Source organism: Phasianus colchicus, chromosome 1 (genome assembly GCF_987193195.1).
Source record: "Phasianus colchicus chromosome 1, bPhaCol1.hap1.1, whole genome shotgun sequence".
NCBI lineage: Eukaryota > Metazoa > Chordata > Aves > Galliformes > Phasianidae > Phasianus > Phasianus colchicus.
Genome location: NC_143436.1, coordinates 29703980 through 29730879, shown reverse-complemented (window position 1 = coordinate 29730879; position 26900 = coordinate 29703980). Strand labels below are relative to the sequence as shown.

Genomic DNA, 26900 nt, shown 5'->3' with positions numbered 1-26900 from the left:
ATATTTAATATCAGGTTGCTACAGTCAGAGCAGATCTAAACGTTACCATAATATGGGTGACTACCCACACTGTTTTCTCATCATATTGACTAAGCCCATCAGCTCTGCTCTGTGTCTACTAGATGTTTGAGATCTCTGAGCCTGACACCTTCATCTTTAGCATGCAATTACGTTCAAGCTCATTTAGGTTCCAAAATCCATTCCTGTTTATAAAATGCAGCTCATGTAGAATACGCATAGATAAAAATTATTTTCACAGGTCATACTTTGTATCCTTCAACTGCAGACTCATTTGACATTGCCTTCACATGATCCCAGGTGATGATGTACCTTGAACCAGATCTTACAGAACTGATGATTCTTGGACGTTGGCTTGGAGCTGAAAAGCAACACATGCATTACTGTGCAAAGAACCGAGACTTATTTCATAAACCTTCAGTGAAATCTTCATGGATATGTAGAAATGTAAAAAGGGAAATTATATCTGATCTTCATATAGGTATGCAATTTTCTTCTTTGAACTAAGTGCTGCAGCTTTGGCCAGGCAATCTTGTATGGCTTGTGCAGTGCCTGCTTTGTGGGTTTGTCCTTCTGTGCTGTCAGAATGGATGTGGCCAAAATGACCCTTTACTATGCTGCTGACCATGTGTGTTTGCTGGCATGCAAATATGTTCAGAACCTCCCTGAAATGTGGCTTAAGTCATATTTATTCATTGAAATTTAACATTTAATTAAGCATTTAAAGGCAATTCTAAAGCATTTAACTCAGTTAATCAAATCACCCTGCCACAGAAGCTGTTAATCATATTTCACACTATAAGTGTATAAAATGTATTATTACTCAGCACAACCCTGCAGATCCAAGTTGCCCAGTACAGTATTTACTGACAGAAATCCTCAAACTAGCTGTACACATTTTTAGTGCACAGTGTTATAAATACACAAGATATATTTCTTAATTGAACATTTCTAAGAATGTTCAGAGAGACCTGGAATATCATGTCCTGCTTTGGATCCCCCCAGTACAAGAAAGACACTGATAACGTGCAGTGAGCTTAACACAGGGCCACTGACCTTGTAGGAAGCTGGAGTAACTGCCCTTTGAAAGAAGGTGAGAGAGACAGGCTTGTTCATTCTCAGGAAGAGGTTGCTTTCTTTGGAGCAACTTATGAGCAGCCTGTCTGCATTTATCAACAAGATTGAGCCAGGTTCTCTAAAGTGGTGCATGGCAGGAGGGATGAGTGACAAAAAACACACATTTGACTATAAGAGGCTCAGACTAGATGCTAGGAAAAAGTTAGGCAGTAGAACAGGGTTTGCAGGGAGGGTCTCCATCCCCACAAGACCCAACCTTGAGCATCCTGGTCTGAGCTTGCAGCTGACCTTGCTCTGAAAGGATGTAGGGACTTCTGAGTCCTTTCCACCCGTAATTAATCTGTATGTGTAAAACATGCATCTCCTTACTGGCTTTGGTAAGATACATGGAAACAAAAGGAAGGAAAGAGAGCCTTAGTTGAATTTTTTTGTACAGAGAATCAACACTGCATGAAGGGAGAATGTCTGATACACAAATGAGAAGCCAAGCTTGAAGAAATGATAGGTGTGATACAACATGCAATAATGACGTACAGAACATTATAAATAACCCAATGCTCAATTTACTTACGTGCTTTCCTGGTAATAATGTCAACGGTTCTACTGGGAGGTCCATAGCCTGCACTATTGAAGGCAGACACATCTATGTGGTAGCGTGTATTAGGCTTCAAGTTTTCCAGTTTGGTTGAATACTCTTGATTGCTTACTTGTACCCTCTGTGCAGCTGCTTCTTTATCATGAGCAGCCCAGTAACGAATCTGTAAGCAAATTGAATAATTAAATTTAACATACTTTGTTATAAAGAAAGTTTATAAAATCTGATGTATACATTTTGTTACTACATACTCTGGATGTTAAGTGAGCTAGAAGACATTTAACAGCAATTGCATGGAACTCGTTCTCCAGGTGAACATTTTAACTAAGTTGTCTATAAATGTAAAGAAACAGAAACTAAGTCAGATTGTATTATGACAATTTTTCTCAGAGTGGATTAATTTGTTCTCAGCTATTTTAAAAGTATATTAAAAGTCTGGGAAATGAATAATGCCTTTGGCCAAATGAGGCTATTTTCTTGCTGTTTTGATGCTGAGCATTTTACTCAGAACTTTGATATTTTTCTGCTACACTAGATGGTAGACTACGGTCTGCTATTGATTTCACAATAGTGTGTGTAAACTCTCTAATAAATCAATTCCCTTTGTACTTTTTTCTAGAGAAATGAGAAGAATTCAGACATCTTGTGTCTGTGTATCTAGATGTGTGTATATAAGCATTTTCTGAAGTCCTCTGGTTAAATTCAATGTGATTTCAGAGTACAATGTGACATTTGTCAATGTAGTTGAGAAAGAACCTTTAAATGCTTAAAATAGAGAGAAAGCATCAATGTAGATCTATCTTAAAATACAAAGTCAATTAACTGTACAGAGAAAATCTGACAGTTTTTTTATGAAATTGTTCATTTTACTTCAATTCATTACACATTTCTTAGAAAAATGAACTAGACCATACAATCTCCTTGACATTCTTGAACACAGTCCTAGATGCACAACTATGACATTTTTTGTTTCTTTTTATGGTTAAAAAGATTTACAAATCATTATCAAAATGACTGGCTTCAAAAATAATGAGATCTGAACTGATATCTATTTCTTGTCTACTTTTCCATGAGCTACTTGCTCACCAGCTCTTCTTCTATTGGCCCTTAGACTTAAATGTTTTTATCACATATTATGTAATTTTTTTTTTTCCCCTTGATTAAAAGTAATTTTTCAAGAACTGTAGGAGCATCTTAACGATATCTGAGTGGACAGCCTTTGCCCTGAGATGAATGAGAAATATATGCCCAATCAATTCCACAAGCTTCTCCAGAATGCTGGTAACCTCTGTTTTGTGAACAGTTTCAAATTGGTAGGAGATCTTAACATTTCAGCTGGCATTTACTACACTCTTCAAATCAGAATTGGTTTGATATGATTTAATTAACAGACTGTTGTAGATAAACTCTTTTGTTGAAGGCAACCAGTGGTGTGCCATTAGCTGTTAACTATGATTAAATCATGAGAGATTTTGTACTGGAGGACATAAGGTCTATCTCTGTCCCAAAGGCCAAGCAAGTTTCTAGCTGTAGCAAAGAGATATCTATGAAGTTCTAGACAGTCAAAAATGTATTAACTATGAAGAGCAGCTTTATTGTAGATATCAAGTAGTCGCTGAAGACTTATTCATTCATTTTTTAGCATGTTCTACTGCCAATTATCTGCTTCACGAAAAGATGGCAAACACCTTATATGAGAAGCTTTTGTTAAACATTAGACATGTAATGGAAGCTTTTGAATACCTTGGACTTGTAAAATTTTCTACATTTTTACTGTTCACTTACACTACAGAAATATTACAGGCATAATATAATAAGTAATGTACAGCATCAAACAAGACAAGTGAGAACAGTGAATGAAAATGTAAATTACACTGACAGCATATTACATTTCAGGTAAAAATAATATAATTTAAAAATTAAACTAAATCTAAATCCCAAATACTATTGCTCTTGGCTGAAATGTTGTGGATCTAACTACTCCTACCATGTGAGTCATATCTCTATAGTTGGATCGTTGTAGCTACTCTTGTAAAATTAGAAATAAGACAACTCCCTTGAGAGCTAAGAAAAAGTACTGTCTTCTTTATTCCTGTGTTTCTCTTCTCACATATTATTTAAATACTTTAAAAGTCTTTTGAAATACTCAGGAATTTTCCTTTCACTCTCTTGCCTCTCTGGAAGTGGTATCCAGAATGCTGTGTCCCATTGCTACAAGAATCCACATTTTCCCACTTTGCTTTCTTTTTTTTATTTCAGAGCATGGGCATGAATATCAATCAATTTTTTTCCCAGTGCTCTGCATTTACCTTGCTAGGGTAGCCTATGGATCATTAGAGGACAGAGGAGAATATTTAACTCCAACTCTAGAGGCTGTTGAAGGAATTAAGCCAAAACCAACAAAGGGTTCACACAGTGATCGGTGGGAAGAGAATGCCTTTGCCATTATGAATTAGTGCAGTTGCCCGTATTCAAAATTAGGGGAAAAAACCCACTATCTTACTTTTTCCCTCTTTTAATTCAAATTTTAATATACTGAAATACATTTGAAGATTTTTGTTACTGTCATGAAACATCTTTCATAGCATGGAAGCTTTACATAGGAGGGACAGAAAAGAGACATTTTACTCATAATAACAAAATTCTAATGACTTATTTCAGTGAGAGGAACAATAGCAATGAACGGAGATAAATGTTTTTAATAAAATAAACATCTGTTTCATAGAAGCAGAAGGAATCATATAGTGTCTGTGGTATTGCATGCACCAAAGAGCTTTTAGCAGGATACTGCAATAATTCATAAATCTTAAATTCTCTCTATGGATGAAGATAGTTTTCTTACTTTATCTCTGCTTTAAGTGTGAGCTGAGGACACTCCACTATAATGGCAAAATGTATCAGCTCACACTCATCATTGTGATGGTAGTCATTCTGACAGTATGCATTAGTGTCAAGAAAACTGACTCCTTCTAGTGTGAAAAACATCATGTCACATGTGAAATACCTCCAGATACATAACTCAGAATACTCTCACCTCTTAAACTCTAGCATTTAGGTCAGTTATGCCATTGTCAGGTAATAATAAAGACCAACGTGAAACTGAGAAAGTGTTTTGATGAATGAGGGACTTTCTCAACAAGTGTTACAGCTAAGCACTAATTGAAAAATAAACATTGGAAAATTTTTTTATGCATATACAGACAGAACCTTCTAGACATTTTCATTCTAATTTTATAAATCTGTGCCCATTTTATAGATCTGTGTCCTTTGCTCTACAAGTTGTATTGCAACTTCAGAAAGGTAGTCTACAGCTTGAAGAGCCTTCTATTCTTCTGCCTTGTACAAACAGCTCCTACAGGAGTCATGAGGATAGCACTTCTCATCTTTAGGAGCATAGGACTTTCTTTTCGCCCCTACTGGCTTACCCTTTGCTGCTCTTCTCTCTGCTAGAATGAGGCTGATTATTGTTCTAGAGAAAAAGATCTCAGTATGAACATGCTACTGAACTCCATGGGGCAGGAATTTATGCCTATTTGCTTATTAATGCGTCAGATACAAACTTTTCTTCCCAGTCATGATAACTAGAAGATTACTTTAGGGAAAGAGAACAAAAAAAGAGAAGAAATTCAAGATTTTAATACCACTGCTTATTGTACATATCCAAGCATTCCATTCGGGATGTCTCGGTGGATTGGAAACTGGCAAATGTGACGCCCATTTTCAAAAAGGGCTGGAAAGATAATCCTGGTAGCTACAGGCCTATCAGTCTCACCTCAGTGTCTGGGAAGGTTATGGAATGAATAATCTCGGGAATCATCATGGACCAATTAAAGGTCAACCAGGGGATCAAGCCCAGTCAGTATGGGTTTATGAATGGTAGATCCTGTCTGACAAACCTGATTTCATTCTAAGACAAGGTGACCCGCTTAGTGCATGAGGGTCAGGCTGTCGATGTGGTCTACCTGGGCTTCAGTAAGGCTTTGACACTGTCCCCCATAACATTCTCGTGGAGAAGCTGGCTCCCCACGGTCTGGATGGGTGTATGCTCTGCTGGGTGAAGTGCTGGCTGGATGGCCAAGCCCAAAGAGTCGTGGTCAATGGAATTGAATCTAGTTGGCAGCCAGTCATGAGCAGTGTCCTCCAAGGCTCAGTACTGGGGCCGCTTCTGTTTAACATCTTCATTGATGATCTTGATGAGGGGATTGAGTGCACCTCAGTAAGTTTGCAGACAACACCAAGCTGGGAGAGTGTTGATCTGCCAGAGGGAAGAAGGGCACTGCAGAGGGACTGGACAGATTGGATCGATGGGCCAAGGTTAACGGCATGAGTTTCAATAGGGCCAAGTGTCAGATCCTGCATTTTGGTCACAACAACCCCAGGTAACCCTATAAGCTTGCGGAGGTGTGGTTGGAATGCTGCCTGATGGAAAGGGACCTTGGTGTTCTGATGGACAGTCGGCTGACCATGAGCCAGCAGTGTGCCCTGGTGGCCAAGAAGGCCAATGGCATCCTGGCTTGTATCAGGAATGGTGTGGTGAGCAGGACTAGGGAAGTCATCCTGCCCCTGTACTCGGCATTGGTGAGGTCTCACCTCGAGTACTGTGTTCAGTTTTGGGTACCTCAGTATAGAAAGGACATGGAGGTACTGGAGCAGGTCCAGAGAAGGGCAACGAGGCTAGTGAAGGGCTTGGAAAATCAGACCTATGAGGAGAGGCTGAGGGAGCTGGGGCTGTTTAGTCTGGGGAAGAGGTGGCTGAGGGGAGACCTTATTGCTCTCTTCCAGTACCTGAAAGGTGCTCACAGTGAGAGCGGGGTAGGTCTCTCCTCACTGGTGACAGGTGACAAGACAAGGGGAAATGGCCTCAAGTTGCGCCAAGGTAAGTTTAGGTTGGACGTTAGGAAACACTTCTTTACAGAAAGGATGGTTAAACATTGGACTAGGCTCCCCAGGGAGGTGGTTGAGTCACCATCCCTGGATGTGTTTAAGAGCCGTTTGGATGTGGTGCTCGGAGATATGATTTAGCAGAGGGTACTATGGTTAGGCTGTGGTTGGACTTGATGATCCTTGAGGTCCCTTCCAACCTGAGTAATTCTATGATTCTATGATTCTATGATTCTATGATTCGTGCTGGATTTGTGAAAGTGTAGTAATTTGCTAGGAATCAGTGGATGAACCATCACGCTCCAGCTGACAAAATAAGGCAACATCCCGTACATGTATATTCTGTGTAACAGAACTTTCCATCCACTGCCAGGGTACTCCACCTTTCTTCAGAACTGCAGTTATCCTCTGTACTTCTTTTCCACTGCAACAATATTGAATATTTTCCCTGTATCCTGTTTTTTTTTCTGATGAATGAACACAGGCCCATCAGCCTGATCTCAATGCTTGAAAAGGTTATGGATCAACCTGATCTTCTATGATTGATCTACCTGGCTGGTGGATGAGGCAAAGGCTGTTGATCTAGTCTATCCTGACTTCAGCAAAGCCTTTGATGCTGTTTCCCACAGTCTTCTGGAGAAGCTGGCAGCCCGTGGCCTGATGCACTCTTTGCTGGGTGAAGAACTGGCTGGATGGCCAGTCTCAGAGAGTGATGGTGAATGGATTTAAATACAGCTGTTGTTCCCTAGGGGTCGTTATTGGAGTCTGTTCTGTTCAATATCTTTATTGATGACCTGGATGAGGGCACTGAGCGCACCCTCAGTAGGTTTGCAGATGACACCAAGCTGGCTGGGAGTGTCGATCTGCCTGGGGATAGCAAGGCCCTTCAGAAAGATCTGGACAGGCTGGATTGCTAGGCTGAGGCCAATGGGATGAAGTTCAACAAGACCAAGTGCTGGGTCTTGCACTTTGGCCAAAAAAAACACAGGCAATTCTATAGGCTTGGGGGAGAGTGGCTGGAAGATTGTGTGGAAGAAAGAGACTTGCAGGCAATGGCTAATGCTTGGCTAAACATGAGGCAGCAATGTGCTCAGTTGGCCAAGAAGGCCAATGGCATCCTGGCTTATATCAGAAATAGGGTGGCCAGCAGGAACAGGGAGGTGATTTTCCCCCTGTACTCAGCTCTGGAGAGGCCACAACTTGAGTACTGCATTCAGTTTTGGGCTCCTCGCTACAAGAAAGATATCAAGGCCCTGGAACATATCCAGAGAAAGGCAATGAAGCTGGTGAGGGGTCTGGAGCACAGGTCTTTTGGGGAGCAGCTGAGGGAGTTGGGATTGGAGAAGAGAAGGCTCAAGGAAGATCTTACTGCTCTCTATAACTGTCTGAAAGGAGAATGTGATTGCCCTCTTCTCCCACATAACTAGCGACAGGACAAGAGGGAATGGCCTCATGTTGCACCAGGGGAGATTAAGATTGGACATTAGGAAAAACTTATTCTCCAAAAGACTGGTCAGGCAATGGAATGGGCTGCCCAGGGAGGTGGTGGAGTCACTGACTTCTGGATGTGTTCAAGAAAAGTTTAGATGCTATAGTAAGGGACGTGGTTTAGTGGGGAAACAGTGGTGATAGGCGGATGGTTGGACTGTATGATCTTGGAGGTCTTTTCCAGCCTTGGTGATTGTATTATTCTGTCTTTTTCCCCCGATGTTCCCTGACAGAAACTTAGCTGGCTTTCGGTAAAAATAGTGCAAAATAAAAATGTGACCTACAATGCCTATGGGAATGTTCTCCCACCATCTTCTTCCCCCAGTCATCCTCAGCATCCCTCCGTATGTCCTTCCCCCACCACATATTGCAATTTTAAACATCAATTGCCATGCTCTATCACTACTGCAACCCCAACCTTTTCAGCACACTTCCAGCCCCCTTTGCCACCGGTATCTCTGCATCCCTACAAGTTCCCTGGTGTGAACCTGCTCACTGTCTGTTCAGGTTATTCCCAGCACCAAGGCTTCTTGCTCACTTTCTGCATAGACAGTCCAACTTGGAAGTGCAACTCTGCTACACAGCTAGCAGAGTTGAGCTCACAGATCTATGCTCTCCACCCTACTCTCATATTTGATCATGACCTTTTCTATTAGATTCTAGTTGCACAACTCATATGAAACACCAAACCAGTGTGCTGTTTTACTAAATTAAGAATTTAGTATATTAAGTATTTAAAGTAAATTAGCTACGAGATATGGTTTAGTTTGTGGTAGCAATGGTAATGGACTGGATGATCTTACAGGTCGTTTCCAACCCTGTGATTCTATGATTCTATGAAGAGTTACGGTTCATGATGTTAGTGCCTGTATTTCAAATCTCAGTTTCCTGAGCTTGTAATTGTGCTTATAACTTTATGTGTGCATTCTGGAGAATCAGCAACCTTCAATCCTTTTACACAGGACACTGTGCTAGTTCCTGCTGAGATCTTCACTATGATCTGTATCTTGCTACAATATCCCAAAAATATTACATGTATCTCATGGAGAGATAAATTGATATAATGAAATATAGAAGTAAGTACTAGTATTTAAGAGAACATTTATTCATACATTTCAGTCACGTAGACACATTCTATGAAGTTACCCTCTGTTCATTTTGGAACACAGAAGCTACCATCAAGCAGCTGATGACTTAAACATCAAAGCAAAGCACTAACAATCTAGTGCCTTTTCTGGAATGCAGCCAAAGTAAGCTGGCTGAGTTCATCTGCCTGTGCATGGATGATGTAAGAATTTTCTGCCACATGGAAAGCTACACGGTCATTTCTAGTTGCAACCATCCTGTGGCTGTTATCATCTTTGTAAAAGGACATAAACAGTTTTACCACTTACTACCACTTACTTTTGGACCAGAAAAACGTACCTTGAAGCTCTTTCTCACGTGAGGGATAGAAACCACAAACAAAACACTGCCTTGCACAATAGCACTGTACCTGTTCTACAGGATTATATGCGTATTTCACCATGTTCCACTTAATACAGAACTTGTGAGTGAATTATAATAATAATTGCTGATAATTTAAATGGGTCATGAGTTACTTACAATTTCATGTCTCTGTTGACAATTACACCCTAAGCTTAATTTCAGTATGTTTTGAGAAGGTAAACATACACATCTGATTACATAACATAAACAGACAACATTATTTCGTGATATAACGATGACCTGCCAATGTCTTAGTAAGGAAGTACAGAGCACCAAAAATAATCTCTTTCTTGGGATGTGAAATCTGGACAGCAAACTTAAGACAAGTGAACCCTAAGAGCTAGAATGTTACAATAGGAATTACCCTTGCATTTAACTGTGGAAATTGAATTAATGAGAAAACGTGCAGCTAAACTCACCTGATATCCTTCCACAGATTTCTCAGTAACATGATGCCAAGAAACAGAAATTTCAGAAGATGACAAAACTTTCACGCTCACATCTGTAGGTACCTCAGTTGGAGCTGGAAGATAGAACACATGTTAAATATCCAATTTCATTTGGTGCTGTTGTTAAACTCATCTACAGGGACTCATCGTGTATCAGTCTTTAATCTGTTTTTACTTGTGTAAACTTTAAATTCAGTGATGATCTGTATGGGAAAGGACTATAAAAAAAGAACAAAAACAAAGCAACGATTCTTTACTTGGCTCAGATTATATATTTTTATGTTTCAAGAGATTCCATCTGTGTAAATTAGAAACTGGCTTTGACAAAGAACTGAATGAAGCATCCAGTGATCATTTACTAAATTGGACAGCAGTTGACAGATTAAAACATATACATCTTTTTTTTTTTTTTTTTTTTTTTAAGATATCTACACACAAATATTCCTATGTATGTCATTTAGTCATGATGACACAAAGTTTTGATGAGACCAGATATTAAAGAGCTGACTAAAGAGCACATATAAACTTAAACATGTGTGTGAAATAATCTGAGAGCACCCTTCTATCAGGCATATGTCTGAGAATTGATTTTACTTTGTTTTTTTTGGATACCAGCCAAGTTAGAATACAGACCATAATAATGTGACGTTTTTATTTAAGAAGGCTATAGGTAAATTACAAAAAGCTGTTAATTTCACCATTCATTGTATTTTAAATGAGGTAAGGAACTTCAAAAGCCATAAGCTTAGCAATGTTTACAAAAGATAAAGTTTTTCAAGCTAAGAACAGCACCCTTTTGTGAATCTTTTGAAACAAGTTGCAACAGACAGGCATGGCAGCACCAGCTGAGGAAAGCTTTCATATACTTAATCTTCTAACTGGGCATCAAGTCAACTATGCATCAAAACAGCCACCGTTAAGAAAAAAATCAGCTACATCTCATATGAAAAGTATCCTAGGTAACAAAATAATCTTATATGCAAAGTTACCTTTTGTAATTGTCTTTCAGTGACTGTTAATAATGTAAATGTATAATTGAAAAAATGATGCATTATTGCAAAATCGTTTTCACGATGACAGGCATTTAGATAAGCAAGAGGCCTGTGCACTCACTGCTAGCAGTCATTACTCTCTACTAGCAATGGAAGGTATGACATGGAGCTGTCAGATATGGAACTTGGCTTAAAACATGTGGGAAAGCGGAAGTTCTCCAGTAACAAAATTTAATAAAGATGCCCACAATTATAACTAGACACACATAGATATGTTACCAAATATACAGCTTAACAGAAATACTGTCACTGTGTATATGTATGTATATATGTGTGTGTATGTATGCTTGTAGATATTAGTATGGAATATTGTATGACCATATTACTTTAAAATCCCTCTTCTGCCTTTGAGAAGCTGTGATTTCTGATAGTAAAATCTCTTGCTGATTCAGAGGTACAGAAGTACAGGTGGAATAAATGTGATCATCTAATCCAGTTCCAAATCAGTGTCAAAATCTTCTTCATATTAATTACAGAATTTCCCAGAATGTTTCAGATTGAAAATTTCCAACTGAAAGGGATTTTGCTGATACCATATTCTAAATAGTATTTCATCTGCTCATGATTATTTATGAGCTTGAAATTTACATCCCTATTTGGCATCTCTGTTCTGTAAATGTTTGCAGTCTTTCCTGAGCCAGAAAGATGACATCAGCTGCTTTTCTCCAGACCTCTAATTCAGTAATTCTATCAATTAAAAAAAACAATCAAATGTGCTTCCAGTAAATGCTCTTTACTAAAAAAGAGCTGTCATTGCACAATTATCTTCTAAATGTAACTTTATAAAGTTAAGGATGGGAGGCAGCAAGGGGACTTTGTACAATTTCAGAGGCGAGAACAGAATGCTTTTTGGATTAACTTTCTTTACATATGCTGGAAAATTCCTTCTAACTTGTTCTGCAGTTCCTGTGTTTCGTATGTTCAGTAGTCAAGTCACAGTTTTGCACAGCAGCTGTTAGCAGAACTGGTAAGGTTTAAAGCAGCACAAATCTGTCATTTTTTGTGCTTCTTGTGTTTGAAATCTATGAAAAGAAGTAGGTTCACTGGGCTTCTACTGCATTTGATGCCTATATCTGACATTACTTGCTCACAAGTGTTTGTACCAACAAAGTGTCTGAACTTTGCTAAAGTCTATGCTATAACACCAGTAACCACCGAAATGATTTATTTATCTGGAAGCTGGCACTACTGCACGTTTGCTTTTCTTCCACCTTTTGGAGCTACTAGACTCTGCCATGTCTCTGAACTTAGAGAGCTATACAAACACATCCCCATCCCTGACATGGTTAATGTAATCCTAACATAAATACATGTGAGCTTATCAGTCCGCTGTCGATAAGGCCTCTGAGAAAGGATGGATACTGAAACATTATTTGGCAGTTATGGCTTTTATTATACCATAGCAATTTATTAACTTATTTAGACAATTGCAAAAACAATCATAATTTGCTGCCGTTGAAGACGATATCCTAAGGTTTTTTGTTTTGTTTTTTTAAAGGATTAATATTAATCTCTTCATATAGCTGAGTGTTGCTAGCTTGAATCCTGAATTATCATATGAAACAAAAAGGACTACTTTATCTTTTCTCTGTGTGTGGGCGATTTGTGTGCAAACCTCCCATTAGTGCTGATGGAAATCATGAACATAAATCTCCCATAAAGTACACAGAATAAAGAATAGAGTTGGAAGTGTGAGAATGTGGCCTTGTTATCATAGCCCTCCTCTTGGCTCTTTCATCTAGATCTGCTGACTTTGTGAAAGAGATTCTGTTCTGTAGAAAGAAAAAAAATGAGCAATTCTTTGGGTTTTGGCAGAAATTAATAAACTATGCTTTTCTAAAAACAGGCTTGAGTGATTATATTGCAATTAGGATACTGTATATATTTCTTCCGATTTAAGGTAAACTTCTGGTGCTTACCCTCCTCTGCTAATTTTGAAAATGTCATTTAAACTTCAATCATAACAATCACAGCATATGAAATAATTCCAGCAAGAATTAAGAAAACGATTTCAGTGAAATGCCAGAGGTTTTCATTAAATTATTCACTTGGTATCTCTAACATCCAAACAATAATAAAGAATGTGACAAAGCTGATTTATATTAGACTCTAAACATTCTTTATAATGTAACTAAATAGAACTGAACTATCATTACTTCACAATTTTTGGGCTGAATACTAGAACAATAGACTTCAGTGTGGTCTGTTAAGAATAAAAAAACCTATACACAAGTCAATCACGTGTTAAGATCACACTGGCAGAACTGTTGGACAATGATGAAAATTTTTTAGATAATAAATATGAAGATAATATATATATCAATTTAATTATTAAATCTTTTAAGAAGTATGAAAAATCTTGAACACTTCTGCAGATTGCTCATTCAGACTGCAAGTATAACCAGGTAACCTCCAGCGCTTAGAAAGCAGAGTCCAACGTTATTGACTATGAACAGCAATTGTTTGTGAGCAAAATACATTCTCCTTGCTGAAGGACAGCTGCTATACTAATTAGGGACCTGGTTCTCCCTAATGTAGTGCTGATTTGAATCCACAGTGTAAACATTATCTGGAAAAATTAGTACTCACCGTCTTGTGCTGAATAAATAACAGCAGTGAGACTGAACGGTCCATCCCCTTTGTTGTTAAAGGCTTTTACTTTTACTTGGTACTGGGTGGAAGGAGGCATTGATTCGTCCTTGTGGACATAACGGCCAATTTCAGGATTAGTAACTGTAACTCTTCTCCATTCTTTCTCACCAAATGGCTTGAAAGCCACTATGTAACCAAAGTTATTACCATAGTGGTATTCTCTTGACAAAGGCTAAAAAGGCAAAAGACAAAACACTGATTTTTGTAGCTGATCGAACAAATGGATCACTAAAGAAAAGTAAATTATATGAAAAGTATCATGATGTATTCTGAAAAAATACTGATCTAAAGTTCAATTTTCATCTGCTTTGCTTCTACTGTTTGCTCCCACCCTCTTAAAAAAAAGCACCACCTTCATTATGCAGATCTGTAGTAGCACACCTGCTGCTAGTACATTTTAAGATCTTATTCCTCCTCAAAATTCTCTACAAGACATATCAAGCTATTGCCCACAGAAAGAAACCAACTATAACTGTGTATCACAACTGTTGTCAGCTTGACCTAAGAAAAAAACTCTTTCTTAAGGAATAAGCAAAGGAGGATATGAAACAGATGCACTATGCAAATATCAGGGTATATGTGCATATGCAGAGATTATTTCTGCAATACACACAGAGAAAATGTGTCTAGTTTAAATTAGATGCATTTATGTAAAGCTAGTGATCAAGGAATCCTGTATGTGCAATTGATTAAGAGAGAAGGACATATTCAAAGAATGATTAATCCTATCTCTTTTCACGGATGAGAGGGTCCAGTTAGTTGGTTTAGGCTACCTACTTATCTAGCTACTATCTGGCAAAAGTTTAAGTGAAAATGACTTCCACTTTCAGCATGAACATTAAAAGTATCTGTCCAAATATATTTCTTGAAACTGTATTTGATGCCCTATAACCAGGAATACTGAAAAATATAAAATTACAGAAAACCATCTGCTATAAAAATTTTTCCTGCATTTACCAAAGCTCTACATTCAGTGATTCCTCCTCTGTCCATGGAGCCTTAACCAAAACTATCAGCACGTGTAGTGCAACCAAAATAATGTCAGTAGCTCATCTGAAGGCTGACCAAAGGCATCCTTTTAAAATGGAATTCCTGCATTACTTCTTCACATCCTGTAAATCCCAGAGATGAAATATCTTCTTTTGTGCTAAAGAATTTGGAACAGTACAGACCTTCCATGCATCTCACGACCAACAAGATCAGACCCATGGAAGTATACACGTAATTTCATCTCAGTGCAATACCTACCATCCATGTTATAGTCAGCTCTCGATTGCTTCCACCTCCTCCTCCAACATCAGAAGGAGCCACATTAGGAGCTAGAAAAACAGAAGAGACAAGAGAAATAAGTACAGAGTATGCAGTCAGTAAAAAGAAAGCAACAGTATGATTTACTTTTCTTCTTACCAATAAGTCCAATGAGCACATGTGGCCCACAAAATTAAAATAATGATAGTCTGTAATAGCTGTCAGTCTGTGGTCTTGCCAAAACTAAAGTATAGCTACTGCTACAGGAAACATGCCAGTTCAAACCATAGTTAGCAATCAATCATTCTTCTTTTTAACCATACTCTCTACAAATATTTAGTTTAATATTTAGAAGTGGAACACTACTCATAGGCTTCAACAGAAAGACAGCATATGGTTCTTATGCTTCCTCAGATGCTGATATTCCAAGGGCTCAAGTACCCAGGGAATAAACATGTATTTATGTTAACAGACTGTGATTAGTTCCTATTCAATGGCTTTACTATTTCAGTGGATTTACTCATAATGTGTTACACCAGTCCCATGAGTACACATTTGAAGCACCTCCTTCTTAGTCCTATTCTAGTTCAGATGAATGGCAGATGTCTTCTTGATTGGCATGGGTAGATATTCAGAACCAAAGCTGGCCTTAAGTAATTTAGTAATTGCACTTCACACTGTTCTGTACAATGCAATAAAATCTGCTAATCTCCCACTGGTGCACAGTTGAGTGGTAAGGTAAGAAAGACACACTCCAGGGTTCATTAAAAGTCATTCCTATATTTAATTTCTGTCAAACTCCCCACATTTATATTTCCATAAGACTCTGTCAGTACCTACATTTTCTTAACTACCATAAACAGCTGAAAACTATTTTCTCTCTGGAATCCAGTATAGACATTTATCCAAAATTTTTCTCTATAATGTTATATAGAAAACACCCAGCAAGAGCTGTCTAATTAATTCATGACATATTTGCACTAAATATGATGATTTCATTGCTATTGTCTGTCGTGGTTTTGTATTTACTTGCTGTCTCTGGAAACAGCAAATAATGGTTAAGCTTACATATTGTGTATTAAATGAGCCTCAGGTGATCATGTACTAACTGCATGCTCTAATGACATGAACACAGTCTTTGTGTTAAAATATTCTTACATAATCAGGCATTTTCTCCTACAAATCAGTAAAGGTCACAGGAGAGAAAGAGTATAGTTCATGAGTGGTCTCCCTCTATTTAAATAAGATGTTTGCTGAGGTCTACTATTAGGATCACTTGGGAATAAACAGGAAAGCAGAAAAGAATTAATGTATTTAGAAAGGAAAAAAAATGTAAAAATAAATTTGAAATTGGAACCTTCATTTGGTGCACAGTTCCTTCCAGAAAAAAAAAAAAAATCAGTGGAGAAGGAGGCCAAACAGAAACTGAAACTAAAATAGAATCATCAGCCTTTGATCAACTGAGTTTCAAGAAGTCACTGTGAAATATGGGTGTTATTGACGAAGAATGCAGATTTTATTAAAAAATCTCTCTTCCATAGCACAAACTCTTGGCATGCTAATTAAAATGTTATTGAAATTAAAGTTATCTACAAGAAGAGAGACATCAGAACTGAAAAAGACATTGATAACATTAGAGTTAAATGAACATAATCTGTCACACACAGTACAATAGAAATGCAGCAGTTTGCTGCTGTTTCAGAGATGTAGCATGGTTTGTTGCTGTTTAACATAGAAACAGATGTTAAAAATAATGGCAATGTACAGAAATGGGCTGTTTAGGCCACAAAATAATTATTTTTTTCATTTTAAGATGAAAATGCACACACAGTCCTGTTCTGTAGCACCCTGGAGGGTGATAATGCATCCCAAATGCTATTGTTGCTGCTTATAAAAATTCTAGTTTTTGCAAGAAAATGTTCTCGGGCATACAAGTTTATCAGCAAATAGTTACTGACTTATAAGCTCTTGCAGCATTGCAAGAAGTCTTCACTGATTCCTAAGATACTACACTAAAGTACTGCTTTGTTTCACCATGAATGTCTATCAGCATCCACCAAAGATGACAACAGTGCTGTACACGCGAAATCGGACAACAGACTAACAGACTGCATTTTGCAAAGCACTACATCCTGCTAAAATAGTGGAGCATTTGCAATCATGAAAGGTGTATAAAGAGGCTAAAAAAAACTTCATGAATGTGAATGTGGCACAGTGCACACTGCAGGACACTACCATGGTCACCACCTGCGAGTGTTTCTTCTGAGCCCCGTGCCAGTCCCTAGTCTTTCTGCATCTTTCCTGAAATTTCAAAAATGGCTGTTGGGCACCCAGAATTACAAGGAGCACGTCCAGATTTCTCATTTAGACCCTTGGGCTGTATTCAAATACAGCTGTTGAGTTAGAAAATATACAATATTACTAGTCAATTTTTTATGAAGTGATTTTCTTTTACTTTGAGTGTTAAAATTCCGTGCACATTTTCTTTCCCTGACTAATTTAACTAATCTGTATTTTCTTTCTCCCTAAGCAATGCAGTTTTTAAATGGACCAAATGTGGATCCTTATAAACAAATGCTTTCAAATTTGCAATGCAAATGCATTTTAAAATGCTAGCTAATGAAAGCAATGACCTATCTGCTCTAATTGCAAAATTTAATTTCTTAATTTTGGTTTTGCATTTTTATTTTGTAATCACAAGCTATGGGACAAAATGGGACAAAGGCTTTTTAAAAATCATAAATATCTCAAGGTTGCACACGGGTGCTAATATGCATTGAGGAGGATATACTGGTACACAGGCCTTGTTGGATAAAGCCATTTTGAAGTGATACATCACTTCCTAAAGCACTGCTGTTATCTCCTTTGTACAGTTCAAACAGAATGTATTATCTTGAATAATAACATATAATTCCTCATTCTCAAGAATCCATTTTAAAATGGACTTGTCTGAACCTAGAGGGTATCCTTAAAATAGTTCAATAATTTTAACATAGAGCAATTAGACTGCTACTGGCATTTGCTATGTCGATTAATGTCACATCTCTCATGCAGAATAAGAAGACACAAAACCAAACCTGACAGATAAATAGCATTATATGGTAAGACAAACATCTTGTCATGCATCTTTTATTTAAAAATGAACCAAACAGCAAAAGGACTTTTTTTGTCACAAACATGCATCTGTTTTTTTTTCTACTAAGCCATGAATTTCAATGTCAAGCAAATGCATGTGTTTACCCAATCTCAATCACAGAAGTAGAGGGAGTCTCTGAAAGATACAGCATGCCTATTTCAAGAATGGAGACAAATTTGCTGGTTTTATCACAGTGTTTCCTTCCTGCCTGCTTTAATTTTAAGATATGTAGACAGTCTACTAAAATCTACAGTAGTTAGTGACTAAGTTTTCTGAATTTGCTTCTTATAAAATCCTTTAAAAAAAAAAAAAAAGACAAAACACAGTAAATATGAAAATAAAAAGGACTTTTAAAAAAATGACATTTTTTGTTTACATACGAGCGCCTTCAGTTCTGATTCTCTGTGATGGCATACTCGGTTCCCCTGTTCCCAAAGTGTTTGTTGCTATTATCCGGAACTCATATTCCATCCATGGAATTAAATCAATCACTCTCGCAGATTCCATGTTTCCTTCAATATCCGATGGCTCTAAAAGAGATCAGAAGTTGCTTCAGAAAATACCATTTTTACAATGAGGTCTGTCAACAAAGAGGCTTTTAAATCCACAGAACTGCCACTGGTCTACAACCACAGATAGCCAGCTGAAGGAGCACTATGTTATACAAAAGGGATACCATATTTTACAAGGAGTACTCCTGGCAGTGGCTGTGAATTTGGAAGTTACAACATTATCTTAGATTCTTAGATAAACCCGTATATATTTTTAATTGGTTATGAACTAGCAAAAGAAGTACATTTAATTATATAGTTAACCTTATTAGTTATATATATTAGAGTTGCGGAATTTCATTTTACCTACAGAAAAATAAGAGGAGAAATGTGTAAAGCAAAAACAATATAATAAAAATTCATGATGTATGCAATAGCTAGGCAGGTGTAAATTTTGGGACTGATCAATTGAGAAAGAGTAGTTTATAAAATGTGATCATATTTTGGTGCACCTTACATGTGAGCATGTTACAACGTGCAATGTAGTTCTGAATCAAGGAGGATAAGTGTTCTTATATAAGTCCTGTGGAAAAAGATGCACTTTATCCAACTCGTGACACTGTGTGTATAACTCATGGATAGTCAACACTCTACAGCTATAGAAAGACAGAGAATTTTCATTTCTTGCATTGGCCAAGAGATGTTTGTCAAAACTAAAATCTTGGGTTCAGAGGGAGATGAGAAATGACATATCCTGCACTGGGAAAGTGGCAGGTTTGGAATTAAAATATGAGGGCAATGACTGACCAAAAAAAACAAAACAAAACAAAACACAAAAACATGAACAACAGTGTAAGCATTGAATAGTATTGGATAGTGACACAGCTTTCCACTACCAAGTGATCATCAAATTTTTCATTTCAAAGCATGGCCCTGAAGGAGAAAGGAAAACACTTTATATTTCTTCCCATCTGTCAACCACCTTCCTCATCATTACTGAAATTACTTTCCTGTCCAGACAATAGAGCTATTGCAAGCCTCCTATGGCATCCAAACCATAATAAAAATTTGTTACTCTTTCTTCTATGCTGCTTTGAATCCCTCCATTTAATCTTGCTGTGCCACAAATTCCCAAAATAACAATGAAAACTCAACACTATGAGAATTAATCCTTCCAAAATACTCTGATCTCCTCAACCTGAACAAGCAACATAAATGTAAACAACTTTTTACATAACCTATCCACACATATTTCCATACTGTCAAGCAGAACACACTTCTTTCAAAAAAAAAAAACAAAAAAAACCAAAACAAACCCAAACAAACACACTTGGTATTATGAAACCTGAGATGAATTACTTGGCTTGCAAATAATGGTTATAACAATAATAATAACAAGACTTCCAAAGTGTAATGCCAAAGTATACTTTTTGTTTCACACATTGAAAGTTGACAGCATTAAATGACAGCCTAAATACTGATGAGAGATCAATTTGGACTGATCATTGTGTCTCTTTCTTACGAAAGAGAGCAATGAACCAAACTGGGAGGAGCCCAGGAGTTAAGTAATGCTGGCAGTGGTGCCAGCAATGGTCAGTATGGTGACTTCAGCTAATCAAAAGTACTTTGTGTGGTTCTGAAGAAAAGCAATGAATTTGGAAACACTGCAAGAGTCCATTTAAGCTTTTCAGAAATGAAACATTTCTATCTTTCCTGCTAGCTTCTTAAAAAAGGAATTTAAGAAACCAGGTTTTACTCTGCTCAAAGATGTGAGTCCCACTCAACACGTTACAAGATTCAAAGTCTGACTGTATGTCTCAACAATTATTTCACTAATCATACAAAGAACTTCAGAGATGCAGAGAAGTTCATCTCATCATGCCAATAACACTGCAAATAAAAAATCTTCCTGAAAAGTGAGTTCAAGTGTCTGCTCTGAACTGGAGAGAGTGAAGGTCCGAATCATGAACTTGGATGTCCTACACAAATATTTCTAGTAACATGCAGCACAAAATGTGACAATATCAGAGATGTCATTCCCTTTTCATAAATTCTTCTTAAATCTTCCCACAACCTGGCTTCTCCCCAGGTACATATCCGTTATTGAAAAGAAAACTATCAACTGGAAATAGAATACAATTTAAAGTGAAAAAAAGGAAGCCTGATCTAAATGGGTCCTCTGAATATTCACCAAAATAAGCAATTAATCAATTATTTGAACATTTATAATTCTCACATTCATTTTAAAATTTCAAAGAAATTAGTTCTAATAAAACAGTTAAACAAGGTACTAGAGTTAAGGAGGGACCTCCTAGTTTTATTTTCCAAGCTACTCAACCATTAGTTAGTCATATAGTAGTACAGGTTGTTGGAGGTAATTATATACAATAGTGTTATATATTCCTCATCTTTTAGAAGAGAGATATGATTTCAGGTTGCAGGTCTAGTAGTTTTAACTTTGTACTCTAAAAAATTTCCACTAGGGCAACGGATCTGGGCAGTAAGAAACCAGATGAGGTTTAACAAAAGCAAGTGTAGAGTCTTGCACCTAGGGAGGAATAATTGCATGCACCGGTACAGGTTGGGGGATGACCTGCTGGAGAGGAGCTCTGCGGAGAGGGACCTGGGTGTCCTGGTGGACGACAGGTTGGCCATGAGCCAGCAGTGTGCCCTTGTGGCCAAAAAGGCCAATGGCATTCTGGGGTGCATTAAAAGGAGCGTGGCCAGCAGGTCGAGGGAGGTGATCCTCCCCCTCTACTCTGCCCTGGTAAGGCCTCATCTGGAGTACTGTGTCCAGTTCTGGGCTCCCCAGTACAAAAAAGACAGGGATCTCTTGGAAAGAGTCCAGCGGAGAGCCACAAAGATGGTGAAGGACCTGGAGCATCTCCCCTATGAGGAAAGGCTGAGTGATCTGGGTCTGTTTAGCCTTGAGAAGAGAAGGCTGAGAGGGGACCTGATCCAGGTCTATCAGTATCTAAGGTGTGGGGGGCAAAGTGGCGAGGCCAGACTCTTTCCAGCAGTGTGCGAAGACAGGACAAGGGGAAACAGCCAGAAACTGCAGCATAGGAAGTTCCGCACCAATGTGCGCAAGAACTTCTTTACAGTGAGGTGACGGAGCACTGGAACAGGCTGCCCAGGGAGGTTGTGGAGTCTCCTTCTCTGGAGATATTCAGGACCCGCCTGGACGCCTACCTGTGTGACCTGGTGTAGGGAACCTGCTTTGGCAGGGGGGTTGGACTCGATGATCTCTGGAGGTCCCTTCTAACCCCTACGATTCTGTGATTCTGTGATCTTTTAAGGCAAACACATCAATGTTTATTTCTAAGATATCTATCTCTGTAATTTAAAAGGACAGCTTAGCTGGAAGAAAATAACTGAAATTATAAACATTTTTAATATTAAGAAATCCTGAGTATGTGATACCCTAATTCCTATACCCTAAAAGAGCTAAAGTTACAGTGGCCTAATGAATTATATTGGTAGGACAATTGAGTATACCTTGTAGCAATGCTATCCACCATAAAACATTCAAATATAAAAGTTTTTTAAATTTTTTGTTACAATATGTATTTAGGTTAAATTTTGTAAGGAAATACTCTGAGTCAGCATGCCTGTATTCAGATAGGTGTCTCCGCAACTACAATTATGTGGCACACTGATGACATCCAGTGGTTAGAAGGATAATCTTAGCTATGTTTTCTCTAGTAGTGCTGTTTTTGATGCAAATAGCAACTGGTCTCTTCACAGAAAAAGTAGGCAAATTCAACAAATTTTCTGCATAAAAAATTCAGAAATTAAGAAATTCATTTATCATCCAAATTATCCTGTAATGTTGTTTTGCAACAAGAAAAAAAAAAAAAAAAAAAAAACAGGAAAAAAACTTTACCTGTTCTTTTCTGTATATTTTGGTGTTCACTTCAGGCTCTCCTAATACTCGGAACAAAAATTCTGACAACACACTGACAGGATAGTGCCTGGCCCCAAACCTTGAAGCAGACGTTACTAGTATCCCTCGTAACTGTTTATTGTGACTATTTTCCAATTAGCCAAGCTTCTTAACAATCAAAAAGGTTATAATCTATTGATTTTATTGTTTCTGGCATTATTCTTACCTGTTTTGGCATCTTTCCACTCTTCAGATAGGAACGTTTTTGACTGGATAGTGTATTTAGAAATAGGGCTGTGATTGTCTGTTCCACGACTCCAGGTAAGTGCTACAGCAGTGTCTCTAATTTCTTCTATTCTTATACCTCCTGGAGGGCCTGGAGGACCTGAGGAAAAAAAAAGTAAATAAATAATTACAGATTAATTATACAATACTGTATGTCTATAGACATCTTCATATTTGTCTTGGCCCATCATCTTAACCCAAATCTGGTAAACCCACCATGAGATTTGAACTTCGTAAGGGCTAAGATAAATTGGGCAAAAGCAGAAGTAGTCACTGTTTCTCTAAAGTCCTCCCAAAACCTTCCCACAACAAGAATCTCAAACTCCATGCCATGCCAAGATGTGGAATTCACTACACACAGTGATCCAAACAAAGTATTTAAAGCTACACATGTAAAACATAAAAAACCCCGAGCACCAGAAAAGAACCATAAAGGCCACCAACAAAGAACAGAAGTAGTGAGCTGTCAAAAAGGGAAAATATTTTTCACAAAACTGCCTTTTTTTAGTAAATATCTTGAAAAAATATTTTTCCTCAAACAGTTGATAGTTGCAAAGATGAATTTCAGAATTCTTAGCTGTACTGAATATTAATGAACAAAGTATAGTGGTGATAAAACCTTTTACCAGGGTCTGTTTGATGGGACCAGTGGAAATCTCTCCAAACTAAAAGAGGGGAGATATGGATTGGTTATAAGAAAAAAGTGTTTTTATGATAAGGGTAGAGAAGAACAGGAACAGAGAGGTGGTGAAAGCTCTGTTCCTAGAGACATTCAAGGTGAGGTTAGACCAGACCCTGAGCAACCTCATCTGGCTGCACGTGTCCCTGTTCATTGCAGGGGGGTTGAACTAGATGACCTTTAAAGGTCATTTCTAACTCAAATGATTCTATGATTCTGTTTCACGGAATGTTACTATCTTCTGAACATCCAGCTAAACCCTTTCAGAAAAAAACTACTTGCCCTAAATAAGTTCACAGTCCCATCTTGGTGAGTTTTATATACCACACACAATTTTTGCTCAAAGCAACCTATCAAAATAGTCATGTTATAACACAGAAATAATTCTCAATCCATATTTGGCATTAAGTTAGTCAACTGTACTTTAGATCTGACAAGATACAATTCTCTTCCCAAAAACTTCCCTGTTTTTTCCAGGTATATCACTGAGTCTAATAAATGATATTACATCCCTTCATCAAATCATATCCGGTTTATTTCTGAACAGTAACAACATGCAAAAACATCTGTAGTGAATGGCTGCATTGATCTATATGCATTTTGAACATCTCTATTTTTTTATTTACTATTCCTGTCATGCCTCCACTTTGTGTGGGTTATGTTTTCAGTGTAACTGTAGACTGTGCTTCAAAGGGAGGCTAAGATGTGCAAATCATGTGATTTTTGTTACATAAACTAGAACACTATAAAGCAAATGAGTGATGTAGGCCCACGAATATACAAGTGTTTGAAATCCAAAAACTTATACAGTAATTCTGTAACTTGAAGTTGAGCAGCTATTTACAAACATGGTCTACACAAATATTTTCATATTATTCTTTTCTTATAAACTGTTCTAACTTTATTATATGTTTTATATGATACACATTTATATGATATACCAATTGTGGAAAAACAGAAACTATGTATGAGAACCACTGAGAAGTAGTTTCAGATTCCACTTCCAGAGATAACAACATGCCAACATGACTCAGGTAATTACTTAATAATCTGATTGAACAAGTCTCAGAGCACATTAAAAAACAAACAAACAAAACAACAAGAAATAACAGGACAAATTTATCTGCAGCATGTACAGGGAAACCACAGAAAACAGGAACAAAAACAACAATAAGAATGGAATGGAATTTCTACATCACATCTAAACACAAAGTGTGCCAAGCGTATCTTCAGCTCTTTACTTTTCCTATACAACTGAGGAAAAGTAATCAAGTTAAATGAACTAAAACAAAGAAGAGTATGGAAAGGTTCATCAATGCTAAAGTCTTTTTTTTCCTGCCTTCTTTGAAAAAGATTTCTTACAGCTTCTCATCTCACTGTCAAAGTTTCTGAAAACAGCCTTTGCTTGGAAGCACCAAGGGCCAACTGCTCCCTCAGGAAAGCTAAGCCACGACATAAGTGTAACCACTGTGTTACACGCTGGGCCTTCAGTGAGGAATACAGCCCTGTAGGATCAGAATGTTGCAGGCAGAGCTACGTGGTGGTAAGGCAGTCTTGGGCACCACAGGCAAAATGCATCAGGTGCATCCAGGAGACAAGCTGCAGCATACAGCCAAGAGGTCCATCCAGGAGAGAAGGTACCCAAAGCATAGGTCAGAGGTCCATTCAGAAGGCAGGGTGAGAGACAGAGCTGGAGTCAGCACATCTGTAATGTAGCCAGGACTGAAAGCCAGGCCAGGACTGAGCTTAAACTGTGCACCTGGGTCCTTGTACAGTATACATAGATAGGTGTTCTGGATGAAATAGATCACGGCCAGTAAGCCCTGTTGGTATACTCAGAGGTCTCACAGTGTGGTCTTCTGCTACTACACTACTATCAGCTTTCCTGAACCCAACTCAAATTTTAATGCTTTAATGTCATGAAGGACAGATCACATGAACAGTTCCACTGTCCTGTGGAAAGACAAAATATCTTCATGTGCTTGCATGAACATTGCCTATAGTTTCCTGTTTCATTGATGAGGTGCTCTGGAACCAAATTGTGCTCTTGCCTCTTACTATCAATACAGTGAAATCTTACTATCAATACAGTGAAATTATAATGTCACTTCTGTAATATATCACAAAGATACAAACTTGTAAAGTCTTCCACTGACAAAATCAGCAGTGTTACTATCTACTTAGCACTAAGTAGGACTGCGATCACGATGTTAAAACCTGAACATTAAGCATAAAATGAATGCTGATACCTTCCAAAAATATGCTAAGAGCTTTGATTCTATATATAATTACTACATTGAGAGAACCAGAAGATTGACAAGGCAGCTTAACTCCCTTTTTATTTTGTAAAAGGAATTGCTTACATAATACTAAGGCACAAAACCAAACCTTTCTCTTTCTTCACAGTTCTCTGAAATTAATTCTGAAATTTCATCTATATCAAATTTGCTTTGACATTTCATCCAAAACTGATGGCTTTTCACTGGCTGTTAACACTCAGTGAAAAATAATAAGTCCACAACCTCAGCAGATGACAGAAACAGAATTAAGGCACAAGTTATACTTCAATTATTAGACAGATGGAATGTACAACATGATAGCAATGCAGATCCAAGTAAATGTTATATATTCCTTGAATTGACAGCATTACAGAGCATTAGTACTTTGGAATATATTATTCCTGGAGGCATAAAACAATAAAATGCCCAAAGACAAAAATTAACTCATGCTGTTGTAAACCACACATTAGAATGTATTTTGTAGCATATAGACCAGAGGAGTGTTTTCATACTGCAGTAAAACTTTTAGAGAGAAGAATGATTCAACAATGAAGTGATTATCTTAACCTCAACGTCATGATTTCTGTCATTTGAAAACTAGCAATCCTTCAAAAATGTAGGCTTACTGTTATACAAAACTGCATAATCAATAAAGCACAATAAGAAATTAGAAATGGCTTCTTTAAATTATTATACAGTAGGTATATTGAAATGATACAGTCAACTCTGATACTTAATAATAAACACCAAATCAAACTACTTAAAATGTAGTTCAACAGAAAGAAAGTACTTATAGTAAAAAAACCTTTATTGATTTTCAGGAAAACAGTTAGATATCTAAACCTCCAGAATAGGATCAGTATCCTGATAAGAACTCGGGGACTTCACATGTTCATGTAATTCTCATTTTAATTACAGTCATTTCTGAATGAGAAATAAAATACTCTGAACAACCAGAAACACCTTACTTTTCTAGATGAAAAACAGCAAAACAAAACAGCAACATTTCTCTTTTACACAGAGAACCTTACCTCTTACAACAAGGTCAGCTGAAGCTGAAGAATTGTCAACAATTGTCTGGGCAGTGCACGTGTATCTTCCAGCATGCCGCAGCTGAACATTTTTAATGAGCAGCTCACCATTGGATTTAATCTGTTAAAAAGAGTATTTAATGAAGCTAGTAAACATCCCTGTGT

At 37.6% G+C, this 26900-nt stretch overlaps 1 protein-coding gene across 2 annotated transcripts in view; it reads right to left on the bottom strand.

The window, feature by feature from the left end:
• CNTN1 (contactin 1) overlaps positions 1-26900 on the bottom strand; it is a 241168-nt gene that overhangs the window by 17765 nt on the left and 196503 nt on the right. The window contains exons 15-22 of one of the 2 annotated variants that reach the window (XM_031589583.2): positions 26736-26856; positions 22688-22846; positions 18465-18614; positions 14949-15019; positions 13638-13872; positions 9967-10070; positions 1667-1853; positions 267-379 (exon numbers count right to left, since the gene is read on the bottom strand). In XM_031589583.2, the coding sequence (XP_031445443.2) occupies positions 267-379; positions 1667-1853; positions 9967-10070; positions 13638-13872; positions 14949-15019; positions 18465-18614; positions 22688-22846; positions 26736-26856 (1140 nt within the window). Of the gene's footprint in view, positions 1-266; positions 380-1666; positions 1854-9966; positions 10071-12431; positions 12821-13637; positions 13873-14948; positions 15020-18464; positions 18615-22687; positions 22847-26735; positions 26857-26900 lie in introns of those variants that run through there. The other variant, XM_031589584.2, reaches the window with a different exon arrangement.